This window comes from Colletes latitarsis, chromosome 6 (assembly GCF_051014445.1).
Source record: "Colletes latitarsis isolate SP2378_abdomen chromosome 6, iyColLati1, whole genome shotgun sequence".
Lineage (NCBI taxonomy): Eukaryota > Metazoa > Arthropoda > Insecta > Hymenoptera > Colletidae > Colletes > Colletes latitarsis.
The window spans coordinates 21974395-21990202 of record NC_135139.1 but is presented as its reverse complement, the minus strand read 5'-3'; the positions used below and the strand labels follow the sequence as shown (position 1 = coordinate 21990202).

The 15808-nt window shown below is 47.8% G+C and overlaps 1 protein-coding gene across 4 annotated transcripts in view; it reads left to right on the top strand.

Annotated features, from left to right (window-relative positions):
- LOC143342962 (uncharacterized) overlaps positions 1 to 15808 on the top strand; it is a 282929-nt gene that overhangs the window by 259905 nt on the left and 7216 nt on the right. For all 4 annotated transcript variants that reach the window (XM_076767327.1, XM_076767328.1, XM_076767329.1 and 1 more), the window contains 5 exons: positions 8101 to 8166; positions 12342 to 12638; positions 12947 to 13326; positions 13797 to 14081; positions 15315 to 15455. In XM_076767327.1, coding sequence (XP_076623442.1) covers positions 8101 to 8166; positions 12342 to 12638; positions 12947 to 13326; positions 13797 to 14081; positions 15315 to 15455 — 1169 coding nt within the window. The remainder of the gene's footprint in view (positions 1 to 8100; positions 8167 to 12341; positions 12639 to 12946; positions 13327 to 13796; positions 14082 to 15314; positions 15456 to 15808) is intronic.

Genomic DNA, 15808 nt, shown 5'->3' with positions numbered 1-15808 from the left:
TTCCGAACTCTAGGATTAGGCGATTATTGTCTGGCGCATCTTTTAGTTATCTATGAAAACGTTGGGCACGAATAAATCAAAATTATTTTTGTTTTACTGCCGTGTCGACTTACGACTGACTTTGACAAACGGTCTCGAGATGGAAACGCCATTTTGACGGACTTATTCCTGAAGCCGCTTCGACGACTAACGAGGCACGTCACCTAATTGGCCATCTACGATTTTCAGGGATCTTCGAACGGGTGATTTAATTTTTTAACCGACGAAAAAAAGAATACTGAATGTTCGGATGTTTCGATAACAATTTCGTCGTAAGATCGATTTTATCTTTGCTTTTTCTTCATCTTCAGTCACCAGACACGACGATTGCCTTCGCGAGCTTGTTCCCGACTCGAACGCAGGTTAAAGAAATCTGTTCTCGAGACGAAGTGTTTTCGAAAACGCATCCAACTGTCTCGATGATAAATTGGTACGCCGTATGGTGCGTCATTCTTTGGCACGCATCGTGGGTGTTTACGGGCCGCCATAAACTTTTTCGGATGTGACGTACGGTGATGTTTCTATTCTGGAATAGGTCGTGCTTCGTTTTGTAAAAAAGGACAATGATAATAATAGTTTGAATAGAGCATTTCACCTTAATTTACGTTTAACGCGTATCTATTGCATAATATCAACGACAAGACTCAAATCAAAGACAAATGTGAAACTAAATATTGAAATTAAAAATAAAACTATATTGAAAAGGGGTCAGAAGGTATGAAATGATGTACTTTGACTATACAAATGTACCATAATGAAAGACTCGAATGAATATCAAATATAGATTGCCTCTATTATATCATTTGATTTTTAAATTCGAGTAGAAATATTTAAGCTTTATCAAAGGGCGAGAAGACCCCGTAAAATGTTGAGTCCGACACAGGTAACGTAGACTCGAAGTTTCAGAATTTAAGGTGCAATTAAAATCAAAGAAATTGAAGGAATTCCGTGTTCCGGGACGACACGTTCTCGAACGAACCGTCTATTTTCCGCGTGGCGGTCGGCAAAACGCAAACGGACGCAGAGAGGGAGGAGGAAGAAATGCGATGTGTGAAACGACGGAAAACGACGGTAGATAGAAGAAACTATGACGAGGGAAGGGACAAGACTTCTCCCGTGATCTCCGGGCCTAGAGGCTTTATTTATACCCAAAGCTGCCGTATTATTGGATCACCCCCGCGATTCAGGCCGACTTAAGTGTGTCTTGTGCCGCCGGTCACGTGATCGTCTTTTCTGTTTCTCGCGTCTGGTGCTCGGCTTCCGTCACGCGGCGCTCAGGAAACGCACGGTGGCCTCTTTCGATCGATCGTCTAAGCTTCTACTTCCGTTCGATCGAACAGTTTCTAAAAAATACGTTGTTCAAACTAATGCAACTTTTCCTACGAAAGGAAATCGGAGTGCCCGTTAGCTATAGAAAAGAAGAGGCCTGAAAATTGTGCCAGGTAAAGAAAATAATTAAAAAATGTTTACTCGAACGCTGCACGAAGAATATTCTATCGAAGTCTCCTTAACAAAGCTCCATTTTTCTAGTAGCCTTAACCGTATATGCGCGTAATTAGAAGCGAATAAATCCATCATCGATCGCGAGCAAACGCGTTTCACGGAATTCGCGGAACTCCGATTAAACATCCAATGAATCTTCGAGGTACGAGGCGTGCTCCGCGAGAGGCTTCCCGAAAATCCTCCCCCGCTTGTCCGGCGTACAAATTATTGGAACGTTAAATTCCGTGCATGACCTTTTCCGCGCGTGAAATATTCTTTCGCGACAGCTTAAGAAGCTCCGAGAGAGGCTCGATCCGCGTTCCGTTTCCGTCGCCGCGTTCCGGGATCGTCTCGATGACCCGTAAAACTGTCTCCGGCCCGGGGGGCCAGAGCCAGCTTTTTCACGGTTCCCGCGAAAAGTCACGTAAGCGCGACCGAGACGATTTGTAAGATGAATCGTTCTGGTAGGGGACGCGTACCGAAAATTGGGGTCAAAACGAGACCGAGCGCGCCGACGATTTCACGAACCCCGCGATATTTATGAGATCACCGTAGAAATTCCGACCTCTTCCGGAACTCCTTAACACTTTAACGCCGCGCTTAGGATTCCACGCGGTTTGATTTATTTGACGCTGCCTGTCGTAAAACGGGCGCGTAAGGACCGTGCAAGGGGACGGAATATCGTAAAACGAGCGACAACTTCGTGAACGGTCCGCTGCAAGGACTGCGAAACGTCCTCCTACTACAGCCTTCAAACGGCTTCAAACCGCCGCGCGATTCCGCCTAGGAAGTCTGCAAAGACGGTCACCTTTCGCGTTGAATCGATTCTCGAAACGTTGAAGGAATCCTTAAGTGTTTCCAGATATTTGCAAAAGTTATCGTTTCTTAAAGCTCTTGGATCTCATATATATTATATATAATATTGATCGTACGTACAACTTAACAGCGATTGTACACAGTAAATAATAGAAACGATCGACGCGTCTGAACTACGCTCTGTCGACGTTCTTACGATCGCGATCGCTTTGTCCGATACGAGCGGTTAAAAGTCAGTCCCCTGCGCCGTCGGTTCCGATAAAACGAGTTTCATAGACATCGAGTATCGACAAGTGCAACAGTTTGTGCAATCTTGCGGGTAGGAGAAAAAAAAAACAGAAGCGAAAGACAGCGTATGACAGTTCGAATTAATTCTACCGACAGAAAGTTTAACTCCGATCGACAGCTGCGTCAGGCGGTCTCCGACTCTCGCGTGTAATTACTCTTAACCACTCTAATTTACGTCTGGTAATGACGCGCTTAATGATTGTAATCTTCTCCCCCCTCCCTCGTTCGATACGACTTATTTGGACGCGTCGTTCCTGGCCTCCGCGACTTTCATGGACGCGATCGTTGCGGTTTTCAATTTCAAAAATGCCGCTTGTCGTTCGTTTCGCGTTGGAAATTATCCGCGTCGATCCGCGCGGTATAAATAGAGAAACGGTAAACGGAACAGTGGAATCAGAATGTCGATCACCGAATGAAAATTTTTCGACGAAAATAAAGAATTTCAAATCGTTCTGAAAAAATTATTTTTAGTTGCAGGGGTCAATTACAATCGTTTTTGGTAAATAGACATACCCCCGAAATCCTAAGCATTTTCGAGAAAAAAATTTCTTATCGAAAATCTAATGTGAGGCCAGAAATAGTTCCCCGAAATTTCATGCAAATCTTTAAAACATCATAACTTTTGATAGGATTGGACGATTTTAATGTTTGAAAAAGCAAACTACGCGTATTTTGATGGAGAATATGTAGAAATTCCAAAAATATTCGAAAAGTTGATCCTTGACCCCTGAAAAATGAGGAAAACCCCATAAAAATGGTCCAATTTTCAAACAGCCATAATTCCTATAGTAGTGAATATATTTCGATGAAACTTTTTTCTGAAGTAGAGCTCATGGGTACCTACAAAAAAGTATTAGACAACTTTTCTATAGGGCGTCAAATAAAATTACTAAGAATGAAAAACGAATTCTTAAGAAAAATCGACGGAGGGTAGGTGCCTAAATTTTTCGACGAAAAAGAAAAATTTCAAATCGTTCTGAAAAAATTATTTTCGGTTGCAGGGGTCAATTACAATCATTTTTGTTCAATAGACATACCTTCGAAATCCAACGCACTTTCAAGAAAAAAATTCTTTGCCGAAAATATAATGTGTGTTAATTTCTGTAACTTGTTGATAATGTTATGGACAATACGAAAATGGTAATAGAGCTCTAGAGCTCCCGAAAAATGGGTCAAAACAATACATTAGATGTAAGGTCTACTCGTATATCTCGTCTGTGGCTGAACGCATATCCAGGAGTTTATTTACTACGTCCGGCGGAACGATCGCCATCGACGAGCCCCGGTGGCGTAAACGGCGCAGCCGGGGGGATTCACTCGCGAGGAATGCACTGCGCGCGAATTTGCATTCTATGCATTGCGCAAATGCTTACGGAGTGTAGCCCCCCCGTAACTTCGACCATCCTCGAACCCCCGTGAGCCGTGCAATTAACACGGTCGAGAGACGTTCGCAGGCATTCGAGGCATCCACGCCACGAATTTCGATAAAAAACGCGCCCTTTTTTCGTTTCCTGTCGCGGTGCCTTCTCGCGATCGCATAAAAACTACCAGATTTCACGCTGACATGTTTTCTAGACTTTATTCCATGCAATTTCGAAGAAATAGAAAAAATGGCAAGTATCCCTAACGCGGATTTGACGCAAGAAACGAGGCACTGTACAAGAGTAGCGATTCGAGTCGAAAAATTTCACGTTTCTCTGTTTGGATTAACTATCGGTGGACGGGTTGAATCAATTTCATAGCGTTTCACGGAGGAATTTACTCCGTTGCAAGTATCCCTAACGCAGATTGACGCGAGGAACGGGGCAGCACTGCACAGAAGTAGCAATTCGAAGTCACGATCGAATAGAAGCGCGACCTCGAGTTCCTGGAGGTCCGCGAGGAAAATGACAAAATGGCGGACAGAAACGGCTTCCTCGTCCCGCGGTTCGTCGGAAATTTGTCTTCCGGAAAAGGGTGTAAAAAGGCCGCGATCACGGCTAGCGCCGTTAGTCGGCCATTCTTGGTCGCGCGGGACAACGATGAAATCTCAGAGAAATGCGAAACATGGCTGGAATCCGCGTGCCACCCTGACACTCGGCCACGAGCCACCGAGTCGCGAGCTGTCGGCCCACCGGGTACATGGGACAACTATGCACGTGCACCGTGACACCGAGGAGAGCTGTCCTGCCGTTTCGTCCAGGATATCGTTCGCTGCCCGTCCACCTCCGCCTCGTCCATCTGCTCGTTAACGTCCGTCTTCTTCGAGGCATTGCCTACCCTTTGCTTTCTGACATCCGATGACCCCTCGCGATATTTCATCGACTTTTCGACCGTCCCTCGAGGGCGTGGTGCTGCACTTTCCCGTAAACTTCAGTGCTTACTATTTACATCGCAGCTGCCTCGCGACGCTAATTAGGACCTCGTTAACCGTTCGATTCTCCACGAAATTGCATTTTTGCAACTGAATTCGAAGACACGATTGACACCTCGAGATTCCAGATTGGTTCAAATTTCGGTGTACTTGCGAAACATTAAATTTTGTACATTAAAGTGAACAAATCCAAACGTTACGTCGATTTTTCAATTTTGAGTGTTTCACAGGCTAATTAAGAGACACGAGAGAAACACGCGGCCCTGGATATCTCGTACACTTACGGAAGATGAAACGCGACACCGAATTAGTAACAACTGTGCCCATATAATGATACAAGAAACGTTGGCTCAGTATTTGGCTCTGTGTATTTTGGCACTTGCGTCTAGTAGCCATTTTGGTCGTTACCATTTGTCTTCTGTAGACCATGATACTCTCTGTCCCAGTTCTTCCTGTCGTATGCACCTTTTTTCTTTTAGCCGATCTACCGATCCCCGTAATTACTCGTCGCGAGCCTCGAATTTCCGTTTCATCCTACTCTTCGTTGTAGTCAAATAATTCATAAAATACGTATGGAAGGCTTTTTATTTTCTCGAATACCGAGGTTAAATATTGGAAACGGATCTTTTCCCTCTGTGCATCCGTTTCTTCGCATTTTCAGAGTATGGCAGACCGATCGAGAAGCAAATGGATCTCCGCGGGGCAATTTTTTGGCTAAATCCACCTAGTCGGAAGGGAGAGCCTCGAGGAATGCGCTCGCGCGGAACGGCCGCTCCGTGAATTTCTCGGCCACCAAGAGAAATATGCAATCGCGCGCATAGTTACGCGCGTTCCGCGCGTGATTGTCAGGATCGATAGCGAGGATACGATCAGGAATGCTCGTTAGGCGATAGGATTATCGCGATTCGAGCGGTTATTCCTCGGATGATTGTTTTTTTTTTTCCTTTCCTTGGCCGCTTCGCGTTGTTTCGTTGCGCCTTAATTACCGCCATTCCGCGGCTATACATTTTTGCACGCGCCGCGGACGTTGTCGTTGATTAGTTAATCAGGGAGCCCGAGAATGCGCGATCTCGCGCGGGGACAGCTAACGGAGGCAATATTTATTACGCCGAAGATACAAGATCGACGATCGTGGCGCAATTGGGGGTAAACAAATCGAAAGCGTACAACAAAATTTCGTATATTAAATTTACTTTCTTTTTAGTCTGGGCAGTAATTAGAAACGGATACCGTTCGAGATGACAAAATGGACACTTTCCGCCAGCGGCGAGCGGCGCGGAATTCGTTCTAGCGCGCCGGAGCGCCGACGAATCGTATAGAAAAAAGGAAGGAGCCGCGAGGCGACCGTAAACGGTCGATTATTCCGGCAAGAGTACATCGCGGAGTCGCATTCGCTCTCGATCGACGAAAAAACTGGCCGCTAGGGATCCCCCCGGCAGCAGCGAGGCCCGACTCCGCGGCCAATAAACCGAAAGGGTAGACATTTTTCTCCGGGACACGGCTGCTTTGAATTCAGATTGCGCGGCCGTGGGGGACCGCGGTTTCGTTCCCCTTGCGCCGGCAATTTATGCAATCTGGCCCGCGCGTCCTCCGCGTATTTATAACCGGGGGCCCTTTGTGTGTTAATTTGTAGCTGGGCCCGCGATCCGCCGCGCCGGACGACCGCGGGGGCCACCGCGCGCTCCTCGTCGACCTTTGATCTGCGAACGAACCACGCGAGTCGACTCCTCCTCGATTCCCGAATCACGATTGGGGCCTCTTAATTGGGAATCACCGTACTCGCGGCCGGGATTCCAGGAAACGTAACGCGACGCGGGAGGGTCCGTCGAAACCAGGACGTTCGTTTCGTCGGCGGAGGACTTTGAACTCGAGGCTCGAAACGCGAATATTAAATAGTGTCGTTTGGCGATGAATCGACTACGTGCGTTGGTCGTTCGACGCGAGAAATGTCACGCGTTCACTGCCAGACCGAAACTTTGATTCGAGACAATCGTAGACTACGTGGCTTCAAATTTCTCTTACGATAATCTGAATGAAAGTTAAAAAGAAAAGATACGGAAGTGTCTTGAGGGAGTTGCGTGGCAGTAGAGTAAACTATCTTACGTAAAGTTTTGGTCGATTGCCCTGACGTTTCGAAGTTTCCAAGCAGCCGTCCCGGAGCGAAATACAGGTAGCAGCGCGAAGAGTAACTACAATACGGTACGCAAATCCCGTTACACCTGGCCAATCTGTGCGCGACGCGTCTCGTCGGACGCGAAGGGGCACACACCTATCCGACGTAAATTATGTGGCCACGAGTGGCGCGCGCGCTCTTTAATTATCGGGCCCCAAAATTGCCATCGTCGCGCGCTCGTGCGCGGTGGTCCAATTAACGAGGGAAAGAAGGGGTCGACGTGCTTATTTTCTCCTCCCTCCCCCGTGAAACCCACGACTTCTTTTTTGCCGTTCTCCCTCGTCGCCCGGGACCCCACCGAGTCGCGCCATATGGAACAGCTTATTCGGCATGCGGAAAGAAAATATCGGCCTACCGAGAAAGTCCTCCGCGACGAGGGGCGCGCAACAACCCCGCAACGATCGACTTTGATCAGCCTAAAACGTGAGATTCGTCGGCTGTCGGCGCGACGGCTCCAGGAAAACGCACCGATTCGCGCGGAAATTCTATTTCGGGGCTGCGTTGCACAAAATGTGCTCCGTTTAATAATTATAGACCGTGATCGACGACGGTGGTCGGCGCTTTTGCTCGGGGAGACTGTAGATCCTTCCGCGCGATCAAATGTTTCATTTTCAACACTTTTTACTCGGGTCGTTCTCAACTTCGGGGCTGACTGATCTTAAATATGAGACGAGTCGAATAAACAGCCAAAGTGTTACAGTCTGTTTTGCAGAATTTTGCTGTTTTGCAAAACCAGCGTCGAAACGATTGCTTCGAAAAGTTTCGTGCATTTTCCCGGTGAGCATGTGGCCATTAATCGAATGCAGGAATGAGTTCTGCGATCCCTGAGATAAGCGGCGAGCTTGAAATTATACATTGTACGATCGTGTAACAACGTTGTAGAATGGTTAACGTGTATTGTCAATAAGGGGAACGAATTGTAAAGGAAACGTTGTTTTCTCTGTTGCAGCGTTGAAGGTGAAGCTTATGCTGAGGCGACCCATCAATCAGCTGGTTGCGCAAGGCATCATGCCACGTAAGTATCCACGCTGTGCTAAAAATTTCTCGACTTTTTATCGGAAACGTTGCGAGAACTCTATCCGAGAATCCGTCTTACGCGGAGATTAACGCACGAAGGAACGTAAAAACACGTTCCTAGGGTTGACCGCGCGCGAAACAAATGTAAAATGCTCCACGATCGACCTGCTTTTTACTTTTACGGAGAATTATCGTTTAAAATATTTCTGAGAAGTAAAAAAGAAAATGTCAATCGATTTTTCGGTTTACAGCGTTTATAAAATCGATGGGGGGAGGTCCTGGGCTGTTCAGTCGTCAGGACGATTTTATTCGGTGAGCTATCGGAAGGCTCCTGTTAGAGTTGGTCGACGAACGACTGTTTTTTCCGCGGTCACGGTCGATTAATCCACTTACAACTTAATTACCTCGCGATTACCCACGATGGCGCGGTCGACCACATGAAAGGAAGCAACTGGGACACGAGCAGCTTCCTAAAGTACCTTAAATTGACGTACTCTTGTGTACGGCGGCTAATTACGCGATAATATCGTCTAACATCTTTTTGGTGGGATTCTGGGTGTTCTCTCGTCGATCCCTTTGCAGCGGTGGTTGATCGAGCGCTATCGTTGGACACCAAGTTTTTCTTACATTGCATAATATATCGAAAGTTTTTAAACGAAATTTCTGTACAGTTTAACAATAACTAACGTCGACGCGTCTCGAACTTCGGTAGCCGGTAAACGAATTATCGCGATAATCCTATTAACAGAGCAGTCCATGGAGACAGATTCGATAATCAAATCCGCCAATGGATGAACAGAATAATCCGATGGATTGACAATCGAACGAGCTTACAGTCTCGCGAGTTAGTTCGATAAGTCGATAATACAATGATCCGATATTGCCATAGAACTATCCAACGATCCAATTCAACGTCTTAAGCTTGATATCCCGATAAACCGATAACTTGACGCTTCTAACGATTACACGTCGAAGCGTTCAAACTTAACGCAGCAAGTCCCAAATGTTTGATTTGTAAAATACAAATGGAGAAACTACGAAGTTTAGATATGTTTCTCGTATTGTTGCGCGCCCTGGATTCATTCGTCGCTCGACGGAAATACTACGCTCGATTTCTTTCGCTCCGCGAGATTCATTCATTTACGGCTTCCTGGACCCCGAAGATATCGCGCGCGGAGCCGATGGTAATGGTTTTTTCGCCGAAACGGCTCGCGATGACGTTGTAAATCTGTTTACAGCGAGCGATTAATTTCGTCTCCCCCGGGTTGCGAATTTTAACAAACACGTTTGTATTCTTTTTTAGCGACGAGAGTGATTCGATTGGCTCGCTGGGCCAAGATTTTCCAAGCTAGACTTTCTTTTTAGCGTTTTATTTCTCCCGGTAGCCGCTGGTAGAAGCGTCCAACCACGTTTGAAGCTGTTTGGATTGGATCTCGATCCTCGAAAAGTGTTAAAAGTGATAAAAGAACGCGACATCTTCCGAGATTAACGATTAATTTACTTCCCGGTTTCCGTGGGCTATTTACGACCGATTCGATCGTCGTAAACGGTTCGAGAAATAAATTTACACCGACGCTGGTGTACAAAGTGTATCGTTTTGGCGTAGAGGCCCCGAAACTCGAACAATGCGCAAATTGAACGGCCGACAGCTGCCTCGTTGTGCCCGCTCGTCCTCCTCGAGTTCGCGGGGCTGGTTCGCGCGGAAACGGTTACATAAGCGTCGAGATTTCCCGGACTGTGCGCCGCCTTATTATACAATACGATTCGCCCACGCGGGTCCCGAATGAATATCGCAAAGAAGCTAACGCGCGGACACAAAGAGACGCTGGGAGCATAAAGAGGAGCTAAATCCGCCGCTTAACAAGACACTGGTGGACCCAGGAAAACAGGCACGCTGTTCCTCGTAAGCACGAAAACCGATCGTGATTTAAAAAATAAAATATTTCCGCCGCTTGCACCGAAGCCTTTGGTCTTTGGTCGTCCGTATAAATAGTCGAAACATATTTTCGCTCTCCTATCAGTGGCCGCTTGTAAACCGCCGGACCCGGCCGTTTTATTCGCGAAAACTTGATCCTGTTCCAACGAACCGCGACGTTTATCGCCGCGAACTAACGAGTCCGAAGGCGCGCGCCGCTTTGGTTTCGCGTCCGCGACGCTCGCGATTCGATGGATCGTAAATCGAAAATTGCGATTCCACGGTTACGACTCGCCGCAGTCTCTCCGATTGCGAATGATTTAGGGGAGTCGCGAGGGGCTTTTGCGGCTGACCGTGGGTCCTCCGTGCCGCCATCGGGCCCCGTCTTGTTCGAGACGGACAATCGGAACGCAACGACTCGCCATGAAATACGATTGTTTTTATCGTTGCGCCGCTGTCGTTGCGATTGGAAGATTAACCAGTTTCCCTCTGATTGGGCAATTCGTTTCGACGGGGGCTGTTTATGTTAGAAATAACGAAGTTCGATGGACCACCTTGGAATCCTTTCCTCCAGCCTGCTACTCTCCAAGAAAATATCTATTTTTTTGGTCAATGAAACTTCCCACTATGCACGAGCAGAATCATAAAATAAATCGGAACAATTTAGTCGAGTATTTACCTAACGACTACGCCTCGTCGGGCAAAAAAAAAAAACAAGTTTACGCTGAAAGGACCATACTAAGCAGGGTGAAAGGACGAGGTACGACGAATAAGGTGTAACCCCAAAAGAAATTTATCCACTCGCGAATTTTAAACGCTCGAAGAACGGAATATCCCACGGTAATATAGCGGTTTTGCAACGGTTCCGGGCGAGTTCGTACGAAAGCGGAGGTAACGTTGGAAATTTCCGTGTATGGAAAATGGAAAAACGATGCGTAACGGTCTGCACGGCTCGCTTTCACCGAAACGGAGCGAAGTATTCCCGGTTTGCATGAAACGCGAAACACTTTCGAGGCCCGTAATTGCCACCGAATTCGAGAAACTCGAATATCAAGAAGCGTCGGATAACGGACGAGAGAGACGCGATGGAACGCCTCGTCGAGGAATATATCGTACGAAATCCGCGTTTTTCAAGCTGGATATAGGCATCGTTTATTTTTATGATCGTTCGCCGATGGAATAACCGGGGACCGGTGGACGCGCGTCCATCGCGAGCCAGTGATTTATGCGAGTTTCGATAGAAACTAGACAATTGGGTCACAGCTGGCTCGCGCGAAACACACGCGCTCACCGATGCAGTCGATACAATGACGGATACGCGTTTCGCCCAACCAGACGCGCGTGGGTGAGACAAAAGCGAAATCGCCGAAGGGACGTTGGAAAGGAAGCCTAATTGAATCGAGTCGCTCGTTTAATTTTAGAATCGCGTGCGCCGCTCGCCGCGGGAAAATTTCTTCCAAGACGAGGCTCGTCGAACGAAATATTAACAAAGAATTTTAACATCTGCACGTTCGCGATTGGAACTTTTTACGTGCATTGCAAAATTAAAATACATTTATGTACGCCAACCATACATGGACGGTGGAAAACGAGAGTTACGTGGTCTCGGTCGAAATTAAAGTAAGCCGGAATTTATTAGGCGTGTGAGAGGCGACGGTTTCCACGTTTCCGTTGCCGCGTCTGGTGCACCGTAGGTGGTTTGAACCTTTTATTCCGTGCAACGAAGCGGCCGCCTCTGTCCGGAAATAGTGGCGCGGCGTAGAGGAAACGATTCGGGGATCATTTATTCGGGGTCTTAATGGTGTTGTGGAATGCACGGAGGAAATAGACAGAGAGAGAACAGGAGCCGTTTGACGTTGACACCAAAATGGCGCCACGCGCGGGGGTGGGAGACCTTTGAGGGCCATCATCCCGGAAATTGATGTGTGCAGTATGCGTCGGAGGACACCCTAAAAGCTTCAGAAGTGCTTTTTCATTCGGGCGTTCTTTTATTAGATCGCGCCCTTTGCCGACTTTTGATGAGAGTACGTTCCGTTCAACGTCGTTTAAATAATGTAGTCCGCAAAAGACGGTGTTCCGACATTTATGGCGGATTGAGATAAAATCAAAATCATACGTTCGAGGTTTAAAATAGTAGAAATTGGTATTTTATGGAGTATCGGTGGTGTCGATCGTATTTATCACGTAAGACGGAGCAGTAGATTCAATTGTAAACGAGTTTCGTGAATCGAGAAGTAAAAGAATTCTCACCGTTTCAGCGTTGAAGACGCCGCCAGCGTTCCACGAGCAACGGAAGCAGCTGGAGCGGGCGAAAACCGGCGATCTGTTGAAGGCGAAGATCCAGCAGAGACCGGGCCGGGAGGAGCTGGTCAGGCAGCATATCCTCGAGGATGTGGGTCACGTGGACCCGAGCCTGGCCGAGAGGCAGCGCATGCTGAAGAAGGCCAGGCTAGCCGACCAGCTCAACGATCAGCTCAGTCATCGACCCGGGCCTCTCGAGCTCATCCAGAAGAATATACTCCACACGGAGGAGCCCATCGAAAGGGCGGTCAAAGGTAAGCTTTCGTGCATCGATGCCTAACCCAGGCCTCTGCAAATAAAATAAAAAATAAAATTGAAACCACAAGACATCCAGCAAAGAATTCTCCCTCTAAGGGAACACAACGATATTATTGTTTTAAAGTGATTATATAAGACAAAGTACTTTATTACTCTCTATTTCGTAAGAAAGTGTGCTTGAGTTAGTAGTAGATCGAAGAAAAGTCTCCTAGTGCAAAGTGTTAACGTAGTAATAAAATAATGTAGACGACACGCAACGCTGGACGGTTTCTTGGTTCGAATGTTTCCTAATCGTTCGTTTCAGAGGGCCACATTCCCTTCAAGGCCACCTGCGAGGGCCAAGTAACGAAACCCCAGCACCCTGACCACTACATCACCTTCGAGGATGACTCCCAGAGTTCCGAAGGTGCGCCCTCGCCGCAGCTGGAGTCCCGATCGGACGTTCTGGAGACAGCGGCTGCCTCAGCGGGAATCGTTACCGTGTCTCTTAGTATTCCGACGACCGGCGGCGCCGTGGTCGTCTCGTCCACGTCGCCGGTCTTCCAACAAGCTGCGAACGAACCGACGATACAAACGTTCGCGGAGCTCTGCAACACCGTCGTTGGCTCGCAGCAGCAACAGCAGCATCACCAGCAGCAGTCCCAGCAGCAGATTCAACACAGTCAGCAACATGCCTCCACGCAGGTGAGTCCTCTCGAGCCAGATATCTAGACTTATTCTCTTCGAGTACCTTGCCGACATTTTCTATCCCCTGGATTCTATACTCGAAGGTACAGAACTCTGTAAATATATCCTAATCAAAAGAAAAACCATCGACGCGATCACGACAAAAATATGTGCAATTAACAGCCTTCTTTGATCTTTCGACCATTCCTCTGTTGTTTGTACGATTAGTAACGAAAGTTACCGAATCTGTAGAGCGAATAGTTTGTCGATCGGACGCATTATGCAAAAGTTGTAGGATGTTCGATTATAACAACGGAGAAATGCCGACGGTAAGTTTGTAAGCTGTCGGACGCGAAAGAAACTACCGAACTGACCGCAAAAATAGATTTACGTTGGACGTTAAGTGCCGGTCATAAATTGGTGACCGGCGATGTGGGCCGATTAATCGAGGATTCCGTGGTGAAAAAAGCAACGATCTCTGTTAACAGGCGAGTCAGACGAACGGTCCATCGACGACCCTCCTTCCACTGGCGCCGGCGCCGAGTCCGATGTCCTTGGGTTCGACGACGTCCAGCCTGAGTCCCCTTTCCAATATCTCGATAGCGTCGCCCCCGGCACCACCGCCGGCCGCCATCACCCCGAGACCGCAACCCAGCCCGATAGCCGCGTCCACGTGTCAGAGGAGCGACGCGCCGGGCAAGGATAAGAACAGGAAGAAGTCCAAGACCAAGAGCCAACCCAAAACGCGCACCATCAAGTTTCACGAGTACAAGGTAAGCTACGCGTCCCGTTTTAACGGTGGACGCTCCCAGTCGTCCTCCCACGTAACGAATTTCCGAAATCGTTCGATATCCGAAATTTCTTTGAGAAAAAATAAGGTTTAGGCGTGAACGAGGGTAGACGAAGAGGCAAGGAGCTCGCCTCGACGGTAAAAAGACAAAGCGGCGAAAAGAAAGAGCACGAGAAGGGCTGAAGGGGAGAAAGGGGGAGAGAATAAGGCCGTGGCGGAGAAAGAGGAATCGCAGAAGAAGTAAAAGCAAAGTAAAAACGGGCACGGACGGTCGGTAAATCTCTGGCCCCGGTAGCCCGCGAAGAAGCGGCCTCTCGCTCGGCCACGATCCTCGTCGAAGGGAGAGAGAAGCCTCGGAAGGAGATCGTATCGGGTGATTAACTCTCGCGATCTCTCGAAGGGCCCGGGGCCCACCTCGTTAGCTCTGAGTAATTCGAGCGCTAATTGCACCTAAGAGCGTGGAAGTCAGGGAGCGACGGCGGAGCGGATCGAACGGGGGTCCAGGGGGAGGCAAAGCCCGGGATAGGTGCCAGGGCCCAGGCCACGCTCCCGAAACATTCGGGATATGGCGTGGCCGGCGTGAAAGCGAGCCGGGAATGGGCGTGCAAATGAGGGCGCAGAAAACATCTTGATGTATCATTTATCACTCGCGCCGCTGCCTCTCCTACGTCCACCGTTCTCTACCCGCTAACTCGATTTCTGCCTTAGTTTTTGCCTCCGAACCTCGCGCCAACCAAACTTTTCACCTCCGTGGAACCATCGAAACTTAGGGAACTTTTATTTGTTTGCTATTTAAAATATCCTACACCGATCAGGACTCCTCCGATATGTAATTTTAAGTAAAAATTGAGGATCTAGGAAAACGCTCCTTCAGTATACCAACTAACTGTAGAATTTACATAGTCTCAACGCGATTCGAACAGTGTATCCACGACGTTCAACAGAACTTAATCCTTTTAAAAGTTTTGTATGTTCTCAATGTTCCCAATTATACGAACACTTACTCTAGTTTACGTTGGAAGAAATCTTCCTAGGTAACGTGACGCAAAATTTCCCTACCGATCCGCGTAATCTACGCATAGGATCGCGCCTAGAACTGTAAATCCTTGGGTACCGATTAGTATTGGTCACCGCCGATGGCAGACCCGGATCAAGGAACGCCAAGCCTCTCTGTGGTCGCTAACAATGATTAATACCGGACAATGTCTGTCGCCAGGGCCCGCCAAACGCGCAGAAGACGTCGGTATCGTCGACGACTTCCGGTCTCGGCTCGGCACCGCCCGGCGAGACCAGCTACGAGCTGCTCCTCCAACAGCAGCAGCTCTTCCTTCAGTGGCAGCTCGAATGGCAGCACAAGGTACGACGTACTTCGATTCCAGTCGAGGAAAGTAACCGTTAGGCAAATAGAAATATTAATATCGACTCCACTTTCCGCGGTCGTTAGCAACACTCGACCGAACCGAGCGAATCTCTTGCCGGACGTGTCTCGTTAACGAGTTACTTTCTCCCGACAATTTGCATAGCGATTACGGTGTTACGACTAAATGTAAAAAACTGCGATTGTTTTGCTCTTGCGGATTTAATGTCGATTATTAACATTAGCAGTTGGTAATAAGAGGCCTTGCTGGAGAAATATTTTAGTAAAACTTATTTTAAAAGGTCTATAACGTAATAAAAGAAAGAAAGAAAGAACCTAGATCTACCTAAATT